Source organism: Lacerta agilis, chromosome 18 (genome assembly GCF_009819535.1).
Source record: "Lacerta agilis isolate rLacAgi1 chromosome 18, rLacAgi1.pri, whole genome shotgun sequence".
NCBI lineage: Eukaryota > Metazoa > Chordata > Lepidosauria > Squamata > Lacertidae > Lacerta > Lacerta agilis.
The window spans coordinates 1,978,859-2,001,290 of NC_046329.1; the positions used below are offsets into that span (position 1 = coordinate 1,978,859).

The 22,432-nt window shown below is 45.6% G+C and overlaps 1 protein-coding gene across 1 annotated transcript in view; it reads left to right on the top strand.

Moving 5' to 3' along the window:
- The window catches only part of LOC117039687 (mucin-16-like), a 46,886-nt gene extending 24,923 nt beyond the window's left edge, over positions 1-21,963 (top strand). Inside the window, 22 exon segments of the mRNA XM_033136867.1 lie at positions 390-416; positions 538-701; positions 925-992; positions 1,902-2,074; positions 2,511-2,537; positions 2,672-2,829; positions 3,236-3,303; positions 3,441-3,613; positions 3,937-3,963; positions 4,945-5,090; positions 5,170-5,237; positions 9,059-9,231; positions 10,410-10,436; positions 11,351-11,493; positions 12,754-12,821; positions 14,329-14,501; positions 15,982-16,008; positions 16,097-16,242; positions 17,651-17,718; positions 19,085-19,257; positions 20,134-20,270; positions 21,868-21,963. Coding sequence (XP_032992758.1) covers positions 390-416; positions 538-701; positions 925-992; positions 1,902-2,074; positions 2,511-2,537; positions 2,672-2,829; positions 3,236-3,303; positions 3,441-3,613; positions 3,937-3,963; positions 4,945-5,090; positions 5,170-5,237; positions 9,059-9,231; positions 10,410-10,436; positions 11,351-11,493; positions 12,754-12,821; positions 14,329-14,501; positions 15,982-16,008; positions 16,097-16,242; positions 17,651-17,718; positions 19,085-19,257; positions 20,134-20,270; positions 21,868-21,963 — 2,330 coding nt within the window.
- Positions 21,964-22,432: the final 469 nt, after the last annotated feature.

A 22,432-nucleotide genomic window follows, 5' to 3' on the forward strand; every position in this document is an offset into this window, starting at 1 on the left:
GTCTCTAAGGGGCTACTGGAAGGATTTTTTTTTATTTTTTTTTTGTTTTAACATTCTGATGGTGAGAGCTGTTCAACAGTGGAAGAGAGGGCATTGGAACACGGTGGGCTCTCATTCATTGGAGGTTTTTTGCCTATCAGGGATCGTTTCAGTGTGATTTCTGCATTGCAGTGGTTTGGACTAGATAACCCTCAGGGTCCCTTCCACCAACAACTATTCTATGATTCTGTGCCTTTGATTGTGTATTTGTTATGGCTTCCTGGGATATGGGGGGGGGGTGTTTCCAACTGTCCACAGGTAAGTGTATATTGTAGACTGGGGATCAAAGCAAGAATTCTTTCATCACATTGATTCTGACACAAACCATTCCTTCCTTCCCTTTTCCCTAGGCTATAACGAACAGCCTCGCGAAACAAGTAAGTACCGCATTGGGAACCATTCAGAACATGGAGGGCAGGGAAGGAGAACCAGGGGGTGATGGTCTCATGATAGAGCTTCAATGGAAGACTGTCAAGATATCGTTGTTTTCCTTTCCAGCTGTTTTGCCCCCAGTGCCAACCAAAGCACCAACCCCAACCCCAACCCTGGCAGTTGAACGATTCACTGTGAACTGCACCGTAACCAACCTCAGATACAAGCCGGAGATGGGAACTCCCAATTCGAAGGCATTCAACTCCACAGAGAAAGCACTCACCACCCTGGTAAGACTGGTTCCAGTTGGCGTTGATTGTCTGGGATGCTGTGGTGGTGTTCCCTGGTAGTTTGACCTCCACTGGCAGGCTAGGACTTCTTTTTCCTCTTTATTTAGACAGGCATTTGGTAAGAGTTGGGTTCCGATCCACTTGGCAGAAAATTGATTCTCGTAAGGTGTGGAGCATCAAGGTTCAACGTACAGTACTCAATGTATCTTGTCTTTTTCTCCAGCTCGGCAGAATCTTCTCCGTAAGCAGTATCGGCCGAGAGTATTCAGGATGCAAAATCACAGCTTTGAAGTAAGTCTCGCTTTTTTTCCTGAGTCATGCAGAGTGATGCAGCAGCTTCACCCTCAAAGCCCTAGCGATGATGTAGACTCCACACCTGAGAAAACTCTTTACTTGCAGGATGGCAGCTATTACAAGCAATATCATATATATATGCTAAGTCCAATGCAACGCATCTCACTCTCTTGAGTCCAAGGGAGGATCTTCTAGCTTCCAAAACTCCTTTGAAGCAGCCCATAAATTATAGCTTGCCTGTCCTCACCAGCTCCTTCATGGTCACTTTTAAAGGGAGCTAACGAGGCCACGATCCAGCATTTCTGTGACCTTAATTGGAGTCACGAGATTTTGCAGCCATCACATTGCATTACATAGGTTTTATTTCCCCCAGCACAACTTATTCTTTGTAAAATACATTTCCTAATAAATGCAATACAAATACCAATGGGCAGGTAATGGGGAAGGGAAGGGGAGGTAGTGAGTCTGGCCCTGGAGAGTGGAAAATACCAAGCTAGATGATCTGACTCAGTATGGGGCAGCTTCCTGAGCTCCTGTTTAACCTAGCCCTTTATTCTGGACCATGAGGACTAGAATCTTGTACTACATTTAGGGGAAAGACCATAACCTGGTTGCTGAGCGTCCGCTATGCAAGCAGTAGGCCCCCAGACTCAGTCCCCAGCACCTCTGGTAGGGAAGGCTGCTGGAGAGGTGCTGCCAATCAGTGTGGACAATATTGAGCTTGATGGACCAGTTGCTATAAGTCAGTTCCCTGGGTTCCTAGTTAAACCAGCCATTGTTCAAAAACATGAGGACTAGTACCATCCTGTGCCCTTCTGATCCTAACAATTCAATACTCCTTTGTCTTGACCCACACACCCCAATATTTCTGCTAAACCCTCTCTTTCCTTCTCCCTCTCCTCTCAGACCAGTGAGAGACGGGGATGAAACTGGAATGGACGCCGTCTGCACATACCGCAATGACTCCACCACCCCCGTCTTCGACCGAATGAAGGTATACCATGAAATCGTCAACCGGACGGACAACTTCAGGAAGATGGGGCCCTATGAGGTGGAAAGATACAGCCTCTACGTCAATGGTAGATATGTATGATTGTGTACTTTGTAGTTTTATATTTTGATTTTGTTCTGCGAACCACCCTGAGACCTTCAGGCAGTATATAAATTCAACAAATAATAAAAAAATAAAATAATGCTAGCCAAATTAAAGTGAAATGAAAAAAATGAAATGAAAGAACAGTGGCCAAATAGCTTTTATGCATTTCACATGCATTGAATATCTGTGGGCGTGCTTGCATTATTGCAATGTTCCAGCACAGCACGGGAGCAGTATTCTCTGCTGCGATGGGAATCCTTTTTCACACAACATTTATTGTACTTTCCTTATAGATATGGAGGGGGTTTGGTGTGTGTGTTCCCACAGGTGACTGCATATTGTAACCAGGGATCATCGTAATATTCCTTTCTCCCCCTTGACTTTCATGCTAATTGCTCTTACCTTTCCTTTTTGCCTAGGCTACAATGAGCAACCTCTCAAACCAAGTAAGTCCCACAATCAGATCCTAACTTTGAGTCTGTTCGGAACATGGGGAGAGGGGAAGGGGAGCCAGAGCGTGTTGGGTCTCTTGCAGAGCTTCAATGGAAGAGCACTGATTTATAGCTGTTTTCCTTTCCAGCTGTTTCGCCCCCAGTACCAACCAAAGCACAAACCCCAACCCTGGCAGTTGAACGATTCACTGTGAACTGCACCATAACCAACCTCAGATACAAGCCGGAGATGGGAACTCCCAATTCGAAGGCGTTCAACTCCACAGAGAGAGCACTCACCACCCTGGTAAGACTGGTTCCAGTTGGCATTGATTGTTTGGGGTGCTGTGGTGGTGTTCCCTGGTAGTTTGACCTCCACTGGCAGGCTAGGACCTTTTAGATGTAAACTTTGGTCCATAAACTGGCTATTAAGTAGGTTGTAACTGTTGGGATGTGACTTGATGCTAGGAGAGGATAAATTTATTAGATATTATCTTTCCTTCCTCATGTCTGTGAGCTCAGCAGCTTGAAAGGGAAGCTTAGATCAGCTAATTTTAGCCTTAATTCAGGATGCTTTAAGGCAGACTGGATTCTCCTTGTATTTCCCCCTTAAAATAACAATCACACACTCTTGTAAAAGGTACAAATGAGATTTACTCACTCAGAATATTGGATTCAAAATAATAATATTCAACGGATCCTTTCTTTTTCAGTTTGGAAGAATCCTCCGCAGTAGCAGTATCGGCACGGCGTTTATGGGATGCAAAGTGTCAACTCTGAGGTCAGCCTTCCTATTATTTGTAGACATTTCAGCTTTGATCATCTCTTCCCCCGACACCAGCAGCTTCATTCCTCTCGGACCCAACACTTTGGCCAGTTCCAAAGGCTGCTGCTCAAATCCTTTCTCTTGCCTTCCAGACCGGTGCAAAACGGGGACGAAACCGGGATGGATGCCGTCTGTTCTTACCGGAACAGCTCTGCTGCACCGGTGTTCGACCGAATGATTGTGTATCACGAAATCGTTAACCGGACAAGGAGCTTCAGCAAGATGGGGCCCTACGACTTGAAGAGATACAGTCTCCATGTCAACGGTAGCAAAGCAGTTTTGGGGCATGTGCTCGTTGTGCTATAGATTGACTCAGGTGCCATGCTTTTGAGTGGCCTTCCCATTGGGGTGTCAAGGGGCTCACAGGAAGATCAGGTCAGAGAGGAAGACATGAGTCTATCGCGCATTTAGTTTCTTTATTAAGGGAAGGACAAAAATACAAGGAGGCACCAATCCCAAGATGGAGAGCTGCAGGACGGAGGGGAGGGAGAATCTTGCCTATTTACCTGCCGGTTTTGCCTTAGAGAAAAATGCTGCCATGTCTTCTTTTTCTCTCCACAAACTGTCACCTCTTCTCTTTCTCCCCAGGATATAATGAAGTCCCTCTGGAACCAAGTAAGTATAACTGTGAAAGGCTGTAGAATCCTTACAAAGCCCATGTAAATGAGGTATATATGGGATGTAAAGCACAGGAGCAGTCAAACACAACCTTGCTAGAGTGGACATAGAAGGGGAACTCTAGGCCAGCCAGTCAGAACTTGCTGTTTCTCCTGGGCTGGGATAGACTTCCTCTGTGTAACTGGAGATGGGTGTGGTCTCACCTGGGCAGGTTAACACAAAACCACAGGGGACACACTCCATCTTCCTCTTTTGGACCACACTCTCAAAGAAGCAAGACTGCTAGGATTTCTGTTTTCCCTTATGGAACAGTCTCCTGAGTAAATGTAACTTTTACTAAGTTTAAGTCTGCCGTCTGGGATCCAACGGTGAACAGATGATTTCTTGTGAGTAAACGTTTTTATGCTTTTATAGAAGACTGTGTAATGTCTTAGTTTGAGAGGGATTAATGGGGAAAATACCAGGACATTTATTACAGAGGTTTTTTAAAGGGAGGGCAGCAGTTCCAGGGCCCAATGAACCAGACCAGAGGGATCAGACCCCTTGGATGACCACCTTTTGGTGGGAGGATCTGGAGAAGAGAAGGCCAGTGCACTGTTCGGGGATGTCTGAGGCAGTAGGATAGGATAGTGAGGCTGTGACTACCTCCTGTTGAACTCCAAACCTCATCAGCTTCAGCCAGCATGGCCAACGGTCAGGGATGATGGGAGTGGTAGTCCTGCAACATCTGGAGGGTCAAGTCTGGATAGGCTTGCGTAAACAAAAAAATGTTTTTGGCTGGAGCCAGAAAGAGTACAGGAAAGGCGTCCGCCTGATGTCAAGAGGCAGGGAGTTCCAAAGGGTAGCTTCTGCCACACTCAAAGATGGATTTCTTCCAAGTGTAGAAGGAGTATTATGTGCCGCTAATGCAGACTGGTGAGGTCGGGGTTGGCGGCATACATGGGGCAAGGCTGTGAACTCAGATTATCTCCCTTACAGCTGCCCCACCCTCCACTCCTCGACCTCCAACGGCAGTGGATCACTTTACGATGAACTACACCGTGACGAACCTCATCTACAAGCCAGAGATGGGCACTCCCCAGTCGAAGGCGTTCAACGCGACGGAGAAGGCCCTGTCAGCACTGGTAAGCCCTCCCGGAGAGCACACCTTCTGCTTTCGAAGGGCAGGAATAAATAAATGACAGCACCTTCCTTTGTGCCTAGATGGGTCGAGCAGTGCGGACAGGCAGCGTTGGACCTGCGCTCATGGGATGCAGAGTTTCAGAGTTCAGGTACAGATGTGGGATGGGGGCTTTTTCATTATTATTCTAAAGGTGGTCTTTGAAATTTTACCAGGCAAGTAAGAGGTGCAAAATAACAAGCGCCGCCTATGTCACAAAGCTTGACTGCAACCTGCAAAAACGCAACCCGGAGCAGACGCAACAAGAGGTATGACTGTAGTTAAAACGTGAGGATATCATACATAACTTTAAAAGACAAACAAAAAACAACAACCAGAGGACACAAAAATAGGGAAGATGTACCGTATTTTTCGCTCCATAGGACGCTCCGGACCATAGGGCGCACCTCATTTTTAGAGGAGGAAACAAGGAAAAAAAATATTTTTCTGGTTTTCCTCCTCTAAAAGCCCTTTTTTGTGTTTTGTTTTGTTTTTGAGGATCAGCTAAAAGTTTTGCAGCTTTTTTGCAAAGGGAAAAGCCCTGGCTTTTTTGAGGATCAGCTAAAAGTTTTGCAGCTGTTTTTGCAAAGGCAAAAGGCTTTTTTTAGGATCAGCTAAAAGTTTTGCAGCTTTTTTTGCAAAGGGAAAAGCCCTGGGTTTTTTTCCCCGAGGATCAGCTAGGTTTTGCAGCTTTTTTTGCAAAGGGGGAAAAGCAAAGCTCCTTTTGCAAAGGGGGAAAAGCAAAGAGGAAAAGCCCCATTTTTATGAGGTTTAACTCACATTTCTGAAAAATCTTAAGGAAAGGGAGCCATTTCTACAGTTTCCAACAGATAATCTAATCAGCCAGTCACATGTCCTGGGGAAACAAACAACCTCCCTCTGCAGCACATTCAACAAAGGAGGGCGGGGCTGAAAGGGAGCCGGGACTCTTATCTCTCTCCCGATCTCTTGCTGATCAGCTGCTGAGCGGGGTCCTTTCAACACTCCCTTTTCTCTTTGTAAAATAAAAAGCATGATCCTCTTTTGGCCCCTGGGCAATTCAGCTCCAGGGACCACCATTCGCTCCATAAGACGCACAGGCATTTCCCCTTACTTTTTAGGAGGAAAAAAGTGCGTCTTATGGAGCAAAAAATACGGTAGATGTAGCAATCTGGCAGGTGGAAGAAAATGAAATTTATGTAAATTACATTTTGGAAGGTGGAAGAAAATGTAATTTATTTAAATTTGTTAAATTGTTTTACTCTGTGTGTATTATGATGAATGTGTTTTGCGATGTGATATGGGCCACATGGCCAAAATAAACCTACCTACCTACCAAACATAACTTTAAAAGACAAAAAAGAAAAAAACAACAACAACCAGAGGACACAAAAATTGGGAAGATGTAGATGTAGCAATCTGGCAGGTGGAAGAAAATGTAATTTATGAAATTACGGGCCAAAAACGTTTAGGGATAAGAACAAATATTATTACCATTAATGCGTAAACATCCCCTTTCGAAGGGCAGGGGAGTGGAAACTGGAAAAGGAGCTGTTCGAAAAAGTCATTCACATTTCAAAGAAATGTTGTTGTGGTTGTGGTTGTGGTTGTGGTTGTTGTTGATGGGTTTATCCATATATCCGGACTCACAACTGCTAGCTGTGAGCACCAATAAACAGATGAAGTTCAGCTCCAGAGGTTTTGAAGTAATCCTTCTTTTATTTATAAGCTAAACCTGTAGATATATACAGACTATACAGACTGTGTGAGTTTCAGTCACCTAGCAGAGATGAGAACACATTTTACCTCAGAATACTCTCCTCAGAACTGACAGTTAAGAAGTTACCAAGGAAGCTCCTCCCCCCCTCTCTCTCTCCTCTGAGCCAGGAGATGGACAGAAAGGGAGGGAGCATAAAAATGCTAACTGCTGTATGCCACCCTTTCCCCCCCCCCCAGTTGGGGACTCAAGGCAGCTTGCACAAATTAAAATGGCCACAGTTCAAATACGAAAATCTAAAAACATATAAAAGATAATGGTTTTAAAAAGTAATCAAACTCTAATACAGTGGTGCCCCGCTAGACGAAAATAATTAGTCCTGCGAAAATTTTCGTCTAGCGGGTTTTTCGTCTAGCGAAGCGGCAATGACAGCCGCGCTCCGCTAAACGAAAAAAAAAAAAAAGACGAAAATTTTTCATCTTGCGAGGCAGCCCCATAGACTTTTTCGTCTAGCGGGGCAGCCTTCCGCTAGGCGAATGCCTTCGTCTAGCGAGTTTTTCGTCTAGCGAGGCATTCGTCTAGCGGGACACCACTGTAGAATTAAGATAATATAAAAGCAAATCTCTTAAAATACAGATAATAATAATAATATTAATATTTATTATTTGTACCCCGCCCATCTGGCTGGATTTCCCCAGCCACTCTGGGCGGCTTCCAACAGAAATCAAATACAAAAATATCAAACATTAAAAACTTCCCTAAAAAGGGCTGCCTTCAGGTTTTTTCTGAATGTCAGGTAGTTGTTTATTTCCCTGACCTGTGATGGGAGGGAATAAAAACAGCACAGCCCTTTCTTTAAAGGGGGGGGGGAGGTTTGTTGACAAGATTATTTATTTATTTATTTATTTATACATACATACATACATACCCCCCACACATCTGGCTGGGTTTCCCCAGCCACTCTAGGTGGCTTTCAACAAAATATCAAAAAACAAACAAACAATAAAACATCAGCCATTAAAAACTTCCTTAAACAGGGCTGCCTTCAGATGTCTTCTAAAAGTCAGATAGATGTTTATTTCCTTGACATCTGCCGAGAAGGCCCTCTGCCTGGTTCCTTGCAACCTCACTTCTCACAGGGAGAGAACCACCAGAAGACCCTCGGAGGAGGACCTCAGGGTCCAGGCTGAGCGACAGGGGTGGAGACGCCCCTGGTGCCTCGGGTTACAGACGCTTCAGGTTACAGACTCCGCTAACCCAGAAATAACGCTTCAGGTTAAGAACTTTGCTTCAGGATAAGAACAGAAATTGTGCTCTGGCGGAGCAGCGTCAGCAGGAGGCCCCATTAGCTAAAGTGGTGCTTCAGGTTAAGAACAGTTTCAGGTTAAGAACAGACCTCCGGAACGAATTAAGTACATAACCAGAGGTACCAGAGTGGCTGGGGAGACCCAGCCAGATGGGCGGGGTACAAATAAATTATTATTATTATTATTATTATTATTATTATTATTATTATTATTATTATTACCACTGTACTGGGCTGAGGCCGTTTATGGCTTAAAAGGTCAGCACCAACACTGTTGAAAGTTTGGGTATGTGAATGGTTTGAAAAAAATCTGGTCTACATTAGTAATGGTTTACAAAACCAGCCTAATAGGTTCATGGAAGAATGGAAGGTTTTTTGGTAATGCTTTGGAATAATAAATTTAATGATGATGTTCAACTGTATGCTGCTTTTGACCTGTTGTAATACTGCCACGCTGCATCGTAAGATCTCAGAGTGGTTCACAGAAAAAAATACAGAATAAAAGCAAGAAAATAATTAAAAACTAAGTAGCAAAACAATAACAATAACTATGCAATATTTGTCCATTTATACCTTTATTTACTTTACTGGGTCTAAAATCAGTAACAGATTTTTATATATAGTAAGTCGCTTTGAGTTGCCCTGGCAAAAGAGCAACTAATATTAGTGCTAATACTAATTTTTAAAGACCTCAATACACATCTAATATCCGGCAGGGCAAGTGGCTGACAGGGAGCTCTCCGTGGTGCTGAAACATCTGACCTGCCTTGTCCTCTTGGAGGTGCCACTCCAGCAAAGTCCCTGCTCCTTACCAGAACCACTGGTCCTTTCCTGGGACATCTAATTTAGGGCCAAAAGTGTTGAAATGGAAGGAGGAGGAAGAGATCCCACCTAGGAAGAGTTTTAAAGTTTTTAACCTTTCCATTCCCAGATCCATAGATGACGGGAAGAACACTGGTGTGGACAGCGTCTGCAGTTACCAGAGAGACTTGATGGCATCCCCTTTTGACCGGACGCAGGTATATCGGGAGATTGTCAACAAGACAAAGGACTTCAACAAGATGGGGCCCTACGACCTGGACCAGGACAGCCTCCTTGTGAATGGTGAGGAGAGGAAGCTTGCTGTTATGGTTGAAGCATGTGGAGGTGTTCTTGTGGAAATCAAACCACAGGACAACTCTTGTTTCTCAGCTGAAGCTTCTCTTTATTCCAAATGCCTGGGGGAGAGATCTCTGGTCTCCTGAGAGTCCTCTGAACATGACACAGAGGCCAGAATATTTCTGCAATGATTGATATCCCATAAGCCCAGAGATTTACTTCCTCAAATATAAATGCAATATTACATAATATTCAAAGCAATATTTCAACATGTTCCAAAATAGTTGCTTACTCTTTAAATTCAGCTTGCGTTGCTGTGATTTACTGGCACTGTATGGTTACATGTGTTAGAACATTGTCCTCTGTCCTGATTTCTTTAGCCTGGGTGGGACATTGCGTGGCAATGTCCCTCCCTCCCGAATGAATAATGACACATGAGACATTGTATCGAATTAATGGGCGTAAAGGCCACAACTTTATTGGTTACGGATGTTGGGCGGTATTGGCTTAGGCATTGGATCCCAACCACTATATCTGACCCCAACCCGGGTGTTGGAGGTCCGTGAAGGGTTAACCACCAAGGGTAGCCCCACTGATGCTTATCAAGTGGAACTGCCCCTGTGATCACCGTTGGGGCGTGCCTTAGGTCCTAACCTCCCTAGGCTTCGGACAGGGCCACGCCCCCGGAAACCTTTAACGGAATACCCTTCCAATGAGGGGCAGGTGATGGCACTACCTCCCCTTTTTACCTCTATTGATGTTATCCAATGCCTAACCGCCAAACCAAAAGTTGTGACGAATTGCTACGAGGTAGGCGAAAAACCCCGATTTGGCTAGCCCAAATGGGAAAAAGTCCTACCAGGTCCCCCCAGCCAACTGGGGCGACCAACCGAAGTCCATAGCAAGGTCAATAGCTAACCTAAAAGGTGGGCGGGCGGGCGAACCGATGCAGCAGGGGGCAGCGAAGGAGAGGGGGAAGGATTCCCGCCATCTCCTAGTTAAAGGGCTGCTAGCCACTCCCCTCAGCCGACCGGATTGGTCGGCCTTCAGGGAGAAGCGGCGGGAATCCTGCCAATCACGCAGGGGCTGTGTATCAGCCCCTGCATGCGTGCTCAGGTTGTGACGCCCGCAACGCCGCCACCTGCTCTCTGCCGCATTCTAAAAAGTCTTCCCTCCTTCAACAGGTTATCATGAACCATCTCGCCAACCCGGTAAGTGTGCTATTCACAGAACTGCAACAGCTCAACCACATCCCAACTGAACATAGAAAAATGCCCTATGCAGAGTCAAACCATGCCCACCTAGCTCAATATCATCTGCACTGACTGGCAGCAGCTTTCCAGGGTTTCAGACTCAAGGGCCTTTCCCATACCTGCCCTGGAGATGCTGGAGATCAAACACAATGCTATTAAATTTAAATAAAGCACAATTCTAGTCCTTGTGGCCAGTGGCGTAGTGTGGGTTGCCAGTGCCCAGGGCATTCAAGCATCACCCAGGAGATTGCAGCCACAGACGTAAGAAAAGTATGGAGAGGTCACTTCCTGATTTGCATGGAGAAAGCGTTTTCAATGAAGCCCAGCGACAGAAGTGTGCAGCTGTATTGAGGCAGCACCAGGTGTTGAAATTTTGCGCCCCTAACAATTTTGCGCCCGGGGTAACCACCTTGGGGGGGGGGGCATGCTACGCCACTGCATAGGGCTGTCAGTTGTTGGCAGAACATCTTAGCTTCTGCTTTGCCATGTATCTTGGCCTCGGGGCAGCCACCCATGTGACCCTCACACCACGCCACTGCTCGTGACCTTACCTGCTGTCTTGCGGGACATCTGGGGGCCCCTACACAAATCCAGAGTGGAGTCCCTAAGGCGGTTGGATGGTACCTTTTCAGCCTGCTTCCAGCAACTCCTGCAGTCAAACTGGTGCCAAGCGTCTTGCTCTGCTTTCCTTTGGACTCCCTCAGTGAGACCTCCAGACACGCGGCCCAGGCTTATGGCATTTCAGAGATGGTGATGATCATGATGGTGCAACGTGAAAAAACTGTTTCTGCTCAGCTCTTGGAGGCAGCAATATTCTTGAGGAGACAGACATCTACGTCAATAATGGCTTCTTCTTCTTCTCCGTTATGCAGGCTTTGTCCCAACTCCTCGCCACCCTCCAGCCACTGAACGCTTCACGGTCAACCTCACTCTGACCAACCTCAGATACAAGGCGGAGATGGGGGATCCGAGTTCGAAAGCTTTCACTTCCACACAGAGAGTTGTAACCACTTTGGTGAGTCTGGGTGTTCCTGTACTTCATGGGCACAGGATATCAGTAGGTCTGGATGAGAGATCTGGTCCTTGCAAAGTCTTGTGTGGTCTGGCATGTCCTGCAAATGAGGAGCAAAGATTGCTGTTCTTTCCCCACTTCCATGGGAAGAAGGCCCATTGAATTCAACCGGACTTACTTCTGAGCAGATAGTCATAGAATCATAAAATTGTAGGGCTGGAAGGGACCCTAAGAGTCATCTAGTCTCCCCCCCCTGCAATGTGCAGGTGTCCCATATGGGGATTGAACATGCAACCTTGGTGTTACCAACACCATGCTCCAACCAGCTGAGCTATCATGCACTGGTCATAATCCACCGGCTTTCGCCCTTCCAAAAATTTCCAGTGTGAGCATTTTGATTTTTTGCAGGGGAGGGGAATCAATTAATGCATAGATGAGATGGAATACGTATGCGCTGACAGATTATGCCTCACGTTCCTACCAGCAGCAAGAGTAATAATTATTATTGGTAATTAACCATGGGTTGGCTCCATCTAAGTTCTAAGAGTAGACTGATTGAAATTAATGGGCCCAAGCTTGTCAATGGATATTAGCTTCAGTGGGGCTGCCCTGAATAGAGCCAACATTGGTTACTGCCCAATAATCTGTTAATTATTATGGAATATATAATTATTATTAAGCATTCTTAATATCATTTTAAGCTGCCTGTTCCAGTATTAGTACTCCCACCATTAATGTACTCATAATAATCATTAATCTATTATTGTTATTGTTAATTTATTATCTCAACAACAATAATAGCAACATTTTAAAAACACACCTGCGCTTCCTCCAATGAACTTGAGGTCACCAACCCCTAATCCCCCCTCACAACAACCTTGTGAAGTAGGCCAGGCCCTAAGGTCACTGGCCCGACGTAATGTACAATGCAATCCCATGTTGGTTTAGTCATAGAATCATATATTCAAAGAGTTGGAAGGGACCCCCAAGGGTCATCTAGTCCAACCCCCTGCAATGCAGGAATCTCAGCTTAAGCATCCTTGACAGACGGCCATCCAACATATGCTTAAAATCCTCTGAGGAAGAAGAGCCCACCACCTCCTGAGTAGGTTCTGCTCTATTCCCCGATAAGCGTGTGATGCAGTCTTTCCCAAACCTGGACCAAAGGGCCAGGCTGGATTCCAGACAACCCGGAGTCAGAATTTAATCATTCCTTATCCAGAGTGTGAGTCGGGCTAATATGAGATTCTTTTCTGCCCTTAGCTGGGCCAGATGCTGAAGAAAAGCAGCATTGGAGACGCCTTTTCCAGATGCAACGTTACGGCTCTACGGTAAGACGTCTCGACATTCCGGAACCTTCCATGTTCTCATGGAGAATTAAATAAGTGCAGTGGCTATTATTGATTTGAACCCGAATGTTGCCGTTAACCAGTATTTCCATTCCAATGAATTTCAGCACCAGTGTCCTGCGGCCTTTAGCCGAGAATCATAGAATTGTTGAGTTGGTTTAGCAAAGCAGAGAGTAATTCTGCTTTGTTTGGAAAATATGTTATAGGGTTGTTGTTGTTTCCCCCCCAGAAATGTTTATTAAAGTTTTCGCAATACAGTAAAAACTACATCTAGAACAGATTAAATCATAAAAAAGAAAGAGAGAGGAATATCAAAAGAAAAGAGAGGAAGACAAAGGGAGAAAGGAAACAGAGGAGAAAGACAATACACACACACACATACATATATATATGTTTATATATATATGTGTGTATATATATATATATGTTAATAAAAGGAAGGGCAGGGATTGAAATATACACAATGGAAAATGATGAGATGAAGACTTAAAAAATAATAATGTTAAAATGATATTTTTTAAAAATAATAAAGTGACAAGCAGATTAAAATATGTTTTATAATGCAGCAAGATAGGACGAACAAGGGCACACATGAAGGAAGGTTGGGACAGCAACTTTTAAATATTCAATTCAGATTAATTTGACATGAATTTGTTAATTTTTTTGAAAAGCAATACAAATTACTAAAGATAAACTGGGGGGGGGGGGACAATAATTGCAGAGTTGGAAGGGACCCCAAGGGTCATCAGCCCAACCCCCTGTGATGCAGGAAAAGAAATTCCTGTTCAGCCAGAGAAAAGGGTGCTGCACCAAAACACTTTACAAAAAGAAAATGAAATAAAGTAAAAGGAAAAAGAATATAAAGAAATCAATGGTAGCATTTGAGAACCACAGGCCTGGCCCTCCAGATCTTTTGCTATCTGGCCCTTGGGAACTCTCCCCAGGCCACACCCCCTCTCCCCAGGTCACCCCCTCTCCCCAGGCCACATCCCTTCTCCCCAGGCCACACCCATCTCCCTAGGCCACACATCCTCTCTCTAGGCCACACCCCTCTCCCCAGGCCACACCCCTTCTCTCTAGGCCACATCTCCTCTCCCCAGGCCACATCCCCTCTCTCTAGGCCACACCCCTCTCCCCAGGCCACACCCCTTCTCTCTAGGCCACATCCCCTCTCTCTAGGTCACACCCCTCTCCCCAGGCCACACCCCTCTCCCCAGGCCACATCCCCTCTCTCTAGGCCACACCCCTCTCCCCAGGCCACACCCCTCGCTTCTCACCCCAGCTGACTGATTTTCGCCAGGCTAGAGATATGCCCTTTACTTGCCTGCAGAGGATTCTGTGACTGTGGGTAGTGGCTAGCCAGCGGTACAACAATTGCCCTGCCCATTTCCGCTTCCGGCACGCAGCCCCTGCAATGCAGCCCCCGGGCCGGCAAAGCGCTCAACCCCTGCCTGCTTAGGGACTGACCGTTGCGCCTTCGATCTTGCAGGTCTTCGGATGGTGGGACGGCAACTGCGGTGGACACAGTCTGCAGCTACCAGCGAGATATGATGGCGTCACAATTCGACCGGGTGAAGGTGTACCGGGAGCTGATAAATAAGACCAATGGCTCCACCAAGATGGGGCCCTACACTCTAGACAAGGACAGCCTCTACGTCAATGGTACATTAATAATAATAATAATAATAATAATAATAATAATAATAATAATAATAATAATAATAATATTTATAGCCCACCCGTCTGGGTGGGTTGCTCCAGCCACTCTGGGAGGCTTTCAACAGATATGAAAACACAATGAAGCATCAAACATTAAAAACTCCATGATACAGGACTGCCTTCAGATGTTTTCTGAAAGTTGTGTAGCTCTTTATCTCCCTGACATCTTATGGGAGGGCATTCCACAGGGAGGGTGCCATCACCGAGAAGGTCCTATGCCTGGTTCCCCATAATTTCACTTCTCGCAGTGAGGGAACTGCCAGAAGGCCCTCAGAGCTGGACCTCAGTGTCCAGGCTGAATGATGGGAGTGGAGACGCTCCTTCAGGTATACTGGGCTGAGGCCATTTAGGGCTTTCAAGGTCAGCACCAACACTTTGAATTGTGCTCAGAAATGTACTGGGAGCCAAAGTAGGTCTTTCAGGACCGGTGTTATGTGGTCTCGGCGGCCACTCCCAGTCACCAGTCTAGCTGCCACATTCTGCATTAGTTGTACCTTCAAAGGTAGCCCCATGGAGAGCGCATTGCAGTAGTCTAAGCAGGAGATAACCAGAGCATGGACCACCCTAGTGAGACAGTGTGCAGGCAGGGAGGGTCTGAGATGGAGCTGTAGATAGCCGCCTTGGACACAGAATTGACCTGTGCCTCCATAGACAACTGTGAGTCCAAAATGACCCCCAGGCTGCACACCTGGTCCTTTAGGGTCACAGTTACCCCACGAAGGACCAGGGATTCCCCCACACCTGCCAAACCCCTTGTCCCCCCCCCAGGATTCAACCTCAATCCATTGGCCACCATCCATCCCCCAACCACCTCCAGGCTGGCGGCTGCAGGTCAAGAGGCTTCTGGGTCAGCAGAGAGAGGACACCTGGCTTCACACACAACAGACTTCCCCAATCAGCAGGCTCCAAGACGGATCCTGAATACATATTTGGGGTTTTTTTTTAGATAGCATGGCTGCTAGTCCTCATGAAGGGCAGGAGCAGCAAGTTTATTTGTTTAGCTATAAGCCCTAACCATAACAAAAAGGCCTTCTGAGTGGAGCCACCCATTTGGCAGCCGAGGCAAATGAACCCCCAGGAGTCCATAATTTTCCTCATCCGATATTTCACAGGGATCTTTGAACAGAGGAGGCTGGGTAATGCAGTGAACAATGTCTTCTGTAACTGTTTTTTGGAACACACAGAGGGTGATTTCTTACTGCACCATCCAGATATAAAGGATATTAATATTAAGTATTAATTCTGCGGGGGGAACCACAATTCTACATGGAGACACGAGCTCATCTGCAGTTAGTGACGAAGGAGCCTCTGCTTGGAAGCCTTTATTTTTTAACACAGAGGGATTCTTGAGCAGGAAGACCGTTTTCTTTACACTTTCTCCATCTTGTTTCTTTACGAGGGTGTCTGTTTCTTTCCTTTCCAGGTTACAGCGACCTGCGTAGCGTTCCGTGTAAGTATTCCAAAGTGCCACACGAACGGAAAACTCTCCGACTGAAACGACGCCCGCCTTGAAATTCACATTGTTTCTCCTCCCTCAGATCTCCCCGCAGCGACCCCTGCCAAGATACCAACTTTGCGGAATTTCACGGTCAACTACACCTTGTCCAGCCTCCCGTACACGAATGACATGGGGACCCCTGGTTCTCGCAAGTTCAACGCCACGGAGAAAGCCCTGAACTTCTACGTACGTTTCATACCCCACTTGTGTGCGCCACCTGCAGCACAATTAGCCCAGTCCTGGAGACTTCCTGGTTAGACTACTGCCTTGCATTAGATGTGGGGCTTGCCCTTGAAGACTGCCTCCAGTGCTAGAAACTCCGATATATAACCTAGACGCCACACGGTTCCTTAAACCAAGGTTGTCGTTGCCAAAACGGAATGTCTAGTTGCCATTTTGGGGCAAGATGACTCTAAAGTCCAATTGATGGACTGACTGATTGATTCTCAGCTAAACATCTGGCTAGTTCAACTTGAGCTAGTTTTAAAACTTTTTGTGCTCAGGCTGCACCAAAAAAAGCACTTTGGTTCCAGAAGTTCATTCTGCATTATCTATTTTTAGCCTATTGTTACCAGCATTTTAATTCCTTGAATGTCTTAAATTATGGCTGTTCTTTTTTCTTGTGTATATTTTTATTGCTTTACCCCTTTATGTAATCAGCTTTGAGGCCGTTGTTTTGCTTTTGTGAAACCAAGCATTGCACAGATTTTATAAAATAAATAAGTAAGTGGCAAATGGGCCTGGGTTGCTAAAAGGGGCTCTTGCCACTGGACCCCACTGTTAGTTGTGAGTCCTTGGGTAATGCCTCACTGGGCCAACTCTTGATGCCTGTTCCCTCTTGAGAAACCTTTATTAGCCCCCTTCCTATCTCTTGTGTGCATTTATTTATTTTGCAAAAAAAACCTATATACTGCTTGATCCTCAAAGCGCTTTACAAAAAGAATAAAACAGTAAGAGTATTAGTAAAAGTATTAGTAAAAACCATTTAAAACATTCAGAAAAATAATAACAATCAAAACCAGCAACAACCTAAAAACACATCAGCATTCTAAATTTCTGAGTCTAATAAAAAAAAGGTCTTTAGCAAGAAGAAGAAGAGAAGAAGAGTTTGGATTTGATATCCCGCTTTATCACTACCCGAAGGAGTCTCAAAGCGGCTAACATTCTCCTTTCCCTTCCTCCCCCACAACAAACACTCTGTGAGGTGAGTGGGGCTCAGAGACTTCAGAGAAGTGTGACTAGCCCAAGGTCACCCAGCAGCTGCATGCGGAGGAGTGGAGACACGAACCCGGTTCCCCAGATTATGAGTCTACCGCTCTTAACCACACCACCACACTGGCTCTCAAGTGCGGGAAAGAGTACAGGGAAGGTGTCAAGAGGCAGGAAGTTCCAAAGTTTAGGTTCCACCATGTGCTGAAAGATTGATATTTTTTTTTTTTTACAAATGCAGAATCATCTTCTTCTTCTTCTTTAGCGAATAACTCATTAGATGGCGCCGTCAACAGTGCCAGCCCTGCAGATCATTCTGCCTTTCAGGCAAAGCTTTCATGTGACGGACCTCTGCCAATATTTTTCTTTTCTTTCCCCACCCCAGATGGAGCCCCTTCTCAAGAAAACACACGTTGGCCCGGCATTTGCGAACTGCCAAGTGGAGAGATTTCGGTAAGGGGCTGGGGGGCTGGGGGCAGCTGAGAGGGTGGACAACAGCCGGGCTTTCCAATTCCAACCAATTCCCCTGGCAGGTCCCCAAGGTAGACTGCTGTTGAACGTGGGTGTTCCATATACCCATTTTGAGCCCCACCCACCCAATAGATATTGAGAATTTGGAAGGTGTGCAGAGGAGGGCGATCAAGGTTCTAGAAATCAAGCCTTATGAGGAACGGTTGAAGGAACCATTTAGCATGGAAAATAGGGAACTGACAGCAATAATAATAATAATAATAATAATAATAATAATAATAATAATAATAATAATAATTGCTGTCAGTTTCCTATTTTCCATGCTAAACGGTTCCTTCAACCGTTCCTCATAAGGCTTCATTTCTAGACCCTTGATTGCCCTCCTCTGCACACCTTCCAAATTCTCAATATCTATTGGGTGAAAGCCCAGATGGGCGGGGTATAAATAATAATAATAATAATAATAATAATAATAATAATAATTGCTGTCAGTTCCCTATTTTCCATGCTAAACAGTTCCTTCAACCGTTCCTCATAAGGCTTCATTTCTAGACCCTTGATTGCCCTCCTCTGCACACCTTCCAAATTCTCAATATCTATTGGGTGAAAGCCCAGATGGGCGGGGTATAAATAATAATAATAATAATAATAATAATAATAATAATGGCTGTCAGTTCCCTATTTTCCATGCTAAACAGTTCCTTCAACCGTTCCTCATAAGGCTTCATTTCTAGACCCTTGATTGCCCTCCTCTGCACACCTTCCAAATTCTCAATATCTATTGGGTGAAAGCCCAGATGGGTGGGGTATAAATAATAATAATAATAATAATAATAATAATAATAATAATGGCTGTCAGTTCCCTATTTTCCATGCTAAACAGTTCCTTCAACCGTTCCTCATAAGGCTTCATTTCTAGACCCTTGATTGCCCTCCTCTGCACACCTTCCAAATTCTCAGTTTTGGGGGTATAAATACATTATTATTATTATTATTATTATTATTATTATTATTATTATTATTATTATTATTATTATTATTTATACCCCGCCCACCTGGGCTTTCAACCAATATTTAAAACAATACAGCATAAAACATTAAAAACTTCCCTAAACAGGGCCACCTTGAATTGTCTTTTAAGAGTAAAATAGTTGATTATTGCCTTGACATCTGCTGGGAGGGCCACCTTCAAATATCTGAAGGGCCGTTGCAGGGAAGATGGAGCAAGCTTGTTTTCTGCTGCTCTGGAGGGGAGGACCCCCTTTCATTGCAGGGGGTGGGCTAGATGACTCTTGAAGGACCCCTTCTGATTTATATGATTCTATAATGCGCATTTGCCTTTCCTTAGGGCTCCACAAACCAGGCACGCCGTGGCGGTGGACACCGTCTGCGCCTACTGGGAAGACCTCCTCCCTGCACCCTTTGACCAGGCGAAGCTTCACCAGGAGATCAGCAACCTGACGAGGGACGGCACGAGGCTCGGCCACTACAGCCTGGAGGAGGACAGCCTGTCTGTGAATGGTAAGCCAGTTTGGGGCCGGAGGGTGGATGGGAAGAACCCGAGACCCGTGGAAATCGACAGGCTTAAGCCAGTCATCACTGTGTGCCCATTCATCCCAATGGGTTTGCTCCTTTCCCACCCTGAGGGCCTGAGCTGCCTTCCGAGGGCCGCATGCCAGGGGTGGGCGGGGCCGGGTGCAAAAAGTGGGTGGGGAAATGGATGGTAAATGAGATTCCTTTAGTTGAGATTCTTGCATTGCAGCAGGTTGGACTAGATGACCCCCGGGGGTCCCTTCCAACGCTACGATTCTATAAAATGTAAGCTTTGTAGAGAATAGGCTAGTTTCTACACAAACAGCCCTCTCTCGACTTCATCCAGGCAAGCAAGAGCTCGGATCTGAGTTTGAAACACTGAAGGGGGGTGTGGAACAGGGAGGGCCTAATTATTATTATTTTTTTAATGATTCTCAGTTTTATACATTTCAATTATTTTACAACCATTTTAACATTTCAAAACTCAACTTCCTTCCCTCTCTTTCTGCGGTTCCTTAAATTTGTTTTTAAAAATATTTTCTGCATGTTCCAAATTTACCGGTAATTTACCCATTTATCTGTTACACAGTATTATTTATACGATAATCCTGCCAATGTTCTTATCCATTTACAATTTATTTGTGAATATTCAAAAAACCGTTTCCTATTGGGGAGGGCCTAATTCAGTCCTCATTCTCCTCCGAGGGCGACTGCATTCACACACCATGCCTTTGAAGGGAGGTCCTGAGGGAAACCGGGACGGCTTCCGTAAATCCAGGACCATCGCGGTAAAATTAGGACACCTGGAGGGCCTGCCGTTACCTACACACCTGTTCACGACCTACTCCTTCCAACTCCTTGCAGGATACCCGCCAGCCCTCAGAGGAGGAGCAGAAGGGGTCGGCTATGAGCTCGGCTTCACGATTGTCAACCAGAACTTGACCCACACGGACCCGTCCTCTCCAGAATACCAGCGCGTGAAGTCTGCCATCGCCCATGAGGTCAGGATTCGTGCGCTGGGACTCACCAGACCCTAGAGGGCATAGGAGCCTTCAGGAATGGGTCTCACGCACTTCCTTCAGTGTCCTCCTTTTCTATGTGTTATATTTATACTGAAATAATTTCAGTAGTAAAGAAATAAAGTGATGGAAACGGGGGAAAGGGGAGAAGTGAGGGGGGGGAACCAAAGATGTGTATAAGAAAGCTATATACAGCATACTGTATTTTTCGCTCCAAAAGACACACTTTTTTCCTCCTGAAAAGTAAGGGGAAATGTCTGTGCGTCTTATGGAGCGAATACATGGTCCCTGGAGCCGAATTGCCCAGGGGCCAAAAGCAGATTGTGCTCTTTTTTTTTTACAAAGAGAGAAGGGGGTGTTGAAAGGAAGCCGCTGAACAGCTGTTCAGCAAGTGATCGGGGAGAGAGATAAGGCTCCCTTTCCAGCCCCGCCTCCTTGCCCAGGCCTCCCTTGTTGAATGCAGAGGGAGGCTGTTTGTTTCCCCAGTGACATGGGACTGGCTGATTAGATTATCTGTCTGGAAACTGTAGAAATGGCTGTAGGATTAGAAGCTGCAGAACTGTGAGTTGAACCCCATAAAAACGGGGCTTTTCCTCTTTGCAAAAAAAGCTGCACCACTTTCAGCTGATCCTCAAAAAAGCAGGGCTTTCCTCCTCTAAAAACTAGGTGCGTCTTATGTTCAGGTGCATCTTATGGAGCAAAAAATATGATATATATATACATATACATATATACATGCAATCTAATAGACTATTGTGCATTGCAATATAAATTGATATAGTGTCATTATCCGTGTTAAATTTTGAATTGACCATCCTCGCACCTTTCTTCTGCCATTCTGGAGTTTAAGGAAGAAGAATGGCAAAGCTTGTTTTTTTTCTAAACCCTTTGTAAAGCTGTCCCTAAGAACAGCAGCTGGATCAAACCCAAATTCTGAAACCCTCACGGCAGTCTGTGCAGATAAAATGCAGCACTGAGATCGCTTCCTGTTCCTATTTTTATTTTACCATACATACGTATGGCAACCCGTGTCGAATTTCCTTACGAATAGCTCAACAACAACAACAACAAACTCAACAGCTTTGCGGGGGGGAAGCCTTTTGTGTCTGGATTTTCACTTTTTGAACTATACAAGCGCCTTCCATTATCTGTAGAGGAGGCCCGTAGCTCAGTTATAGGGGTCTACTTTGTCCCAGATTCCACCCGCCAGCATCTCCAGGTAGGGCTAGGAAAGACCCTCTATGTTAAACAGTGAGGCTGCGTGGTTTTTCTCACACATTGCAAGGCACAGGTGATTTAACATGAGAGGCAGCGTGGTGCAGTGGTTAGAGTGTCGAATTAGGACGTCAGGGACCAGGGTTCGAATTCACACCAATCCATGATGCTCTCTGGGTACCCTTGTGGGTCAGTCATTCACTCTCAACCCAACCTACCTGGTAGGATTGTTGCGAGGGTTAAGCGAGACGGAGGGAAACCGTATTAGCCACCTCCTCAAAGGAGACAAATGCAATTAAATAATAATAATAATAAAATAATAATCCCAGCAGTTCCTAATTTCAGTTTGTTCCACCCATTCCAGTTAAATCAACTCTTCCTCCGGAGTGCCATCCGAAATGGATTCAACATTTGCCAAGTAACTGGACTGAGGTCAGTACCGATAGAAAGGAAAGTGTAAGCAGTTGTCCAGGCTCCTGAGACATCTACCTGAATCAGAGATAAGGAATCTTTGGACTTGGACTTTATGTTGAAGAACTCCAGCTCCCATCATCCCTTGCATGTTGAGGGACTCCAACTCCCATCATCCTTTGCATGTCGAGGGACTCCAACCCCCATCATCCCTTGCATGTTGAGGGACACCAACTCCCATCATCCCTTGCATGTCAAGGGACTCCAACCCCCATCATCCTTTGCATGTCGAGGGACTCCAACCCCCATCATCCCTTGCATGTTGAGGGACACCAACTCCCATCATTCCTTGCATGTCAAGGGACTCCAACCCCCATCATCCTTTGCATGTCGAGGGACTCCAACCCCCATCATCCCTTGCATGTTGAGGGGCTCCAAACTCCCATCATCCTTTGCATGTTGAGGGACTCCAACCCCCATCATCCCTTGCATGTTGAGGGGCTCCAAACTCCCATCAT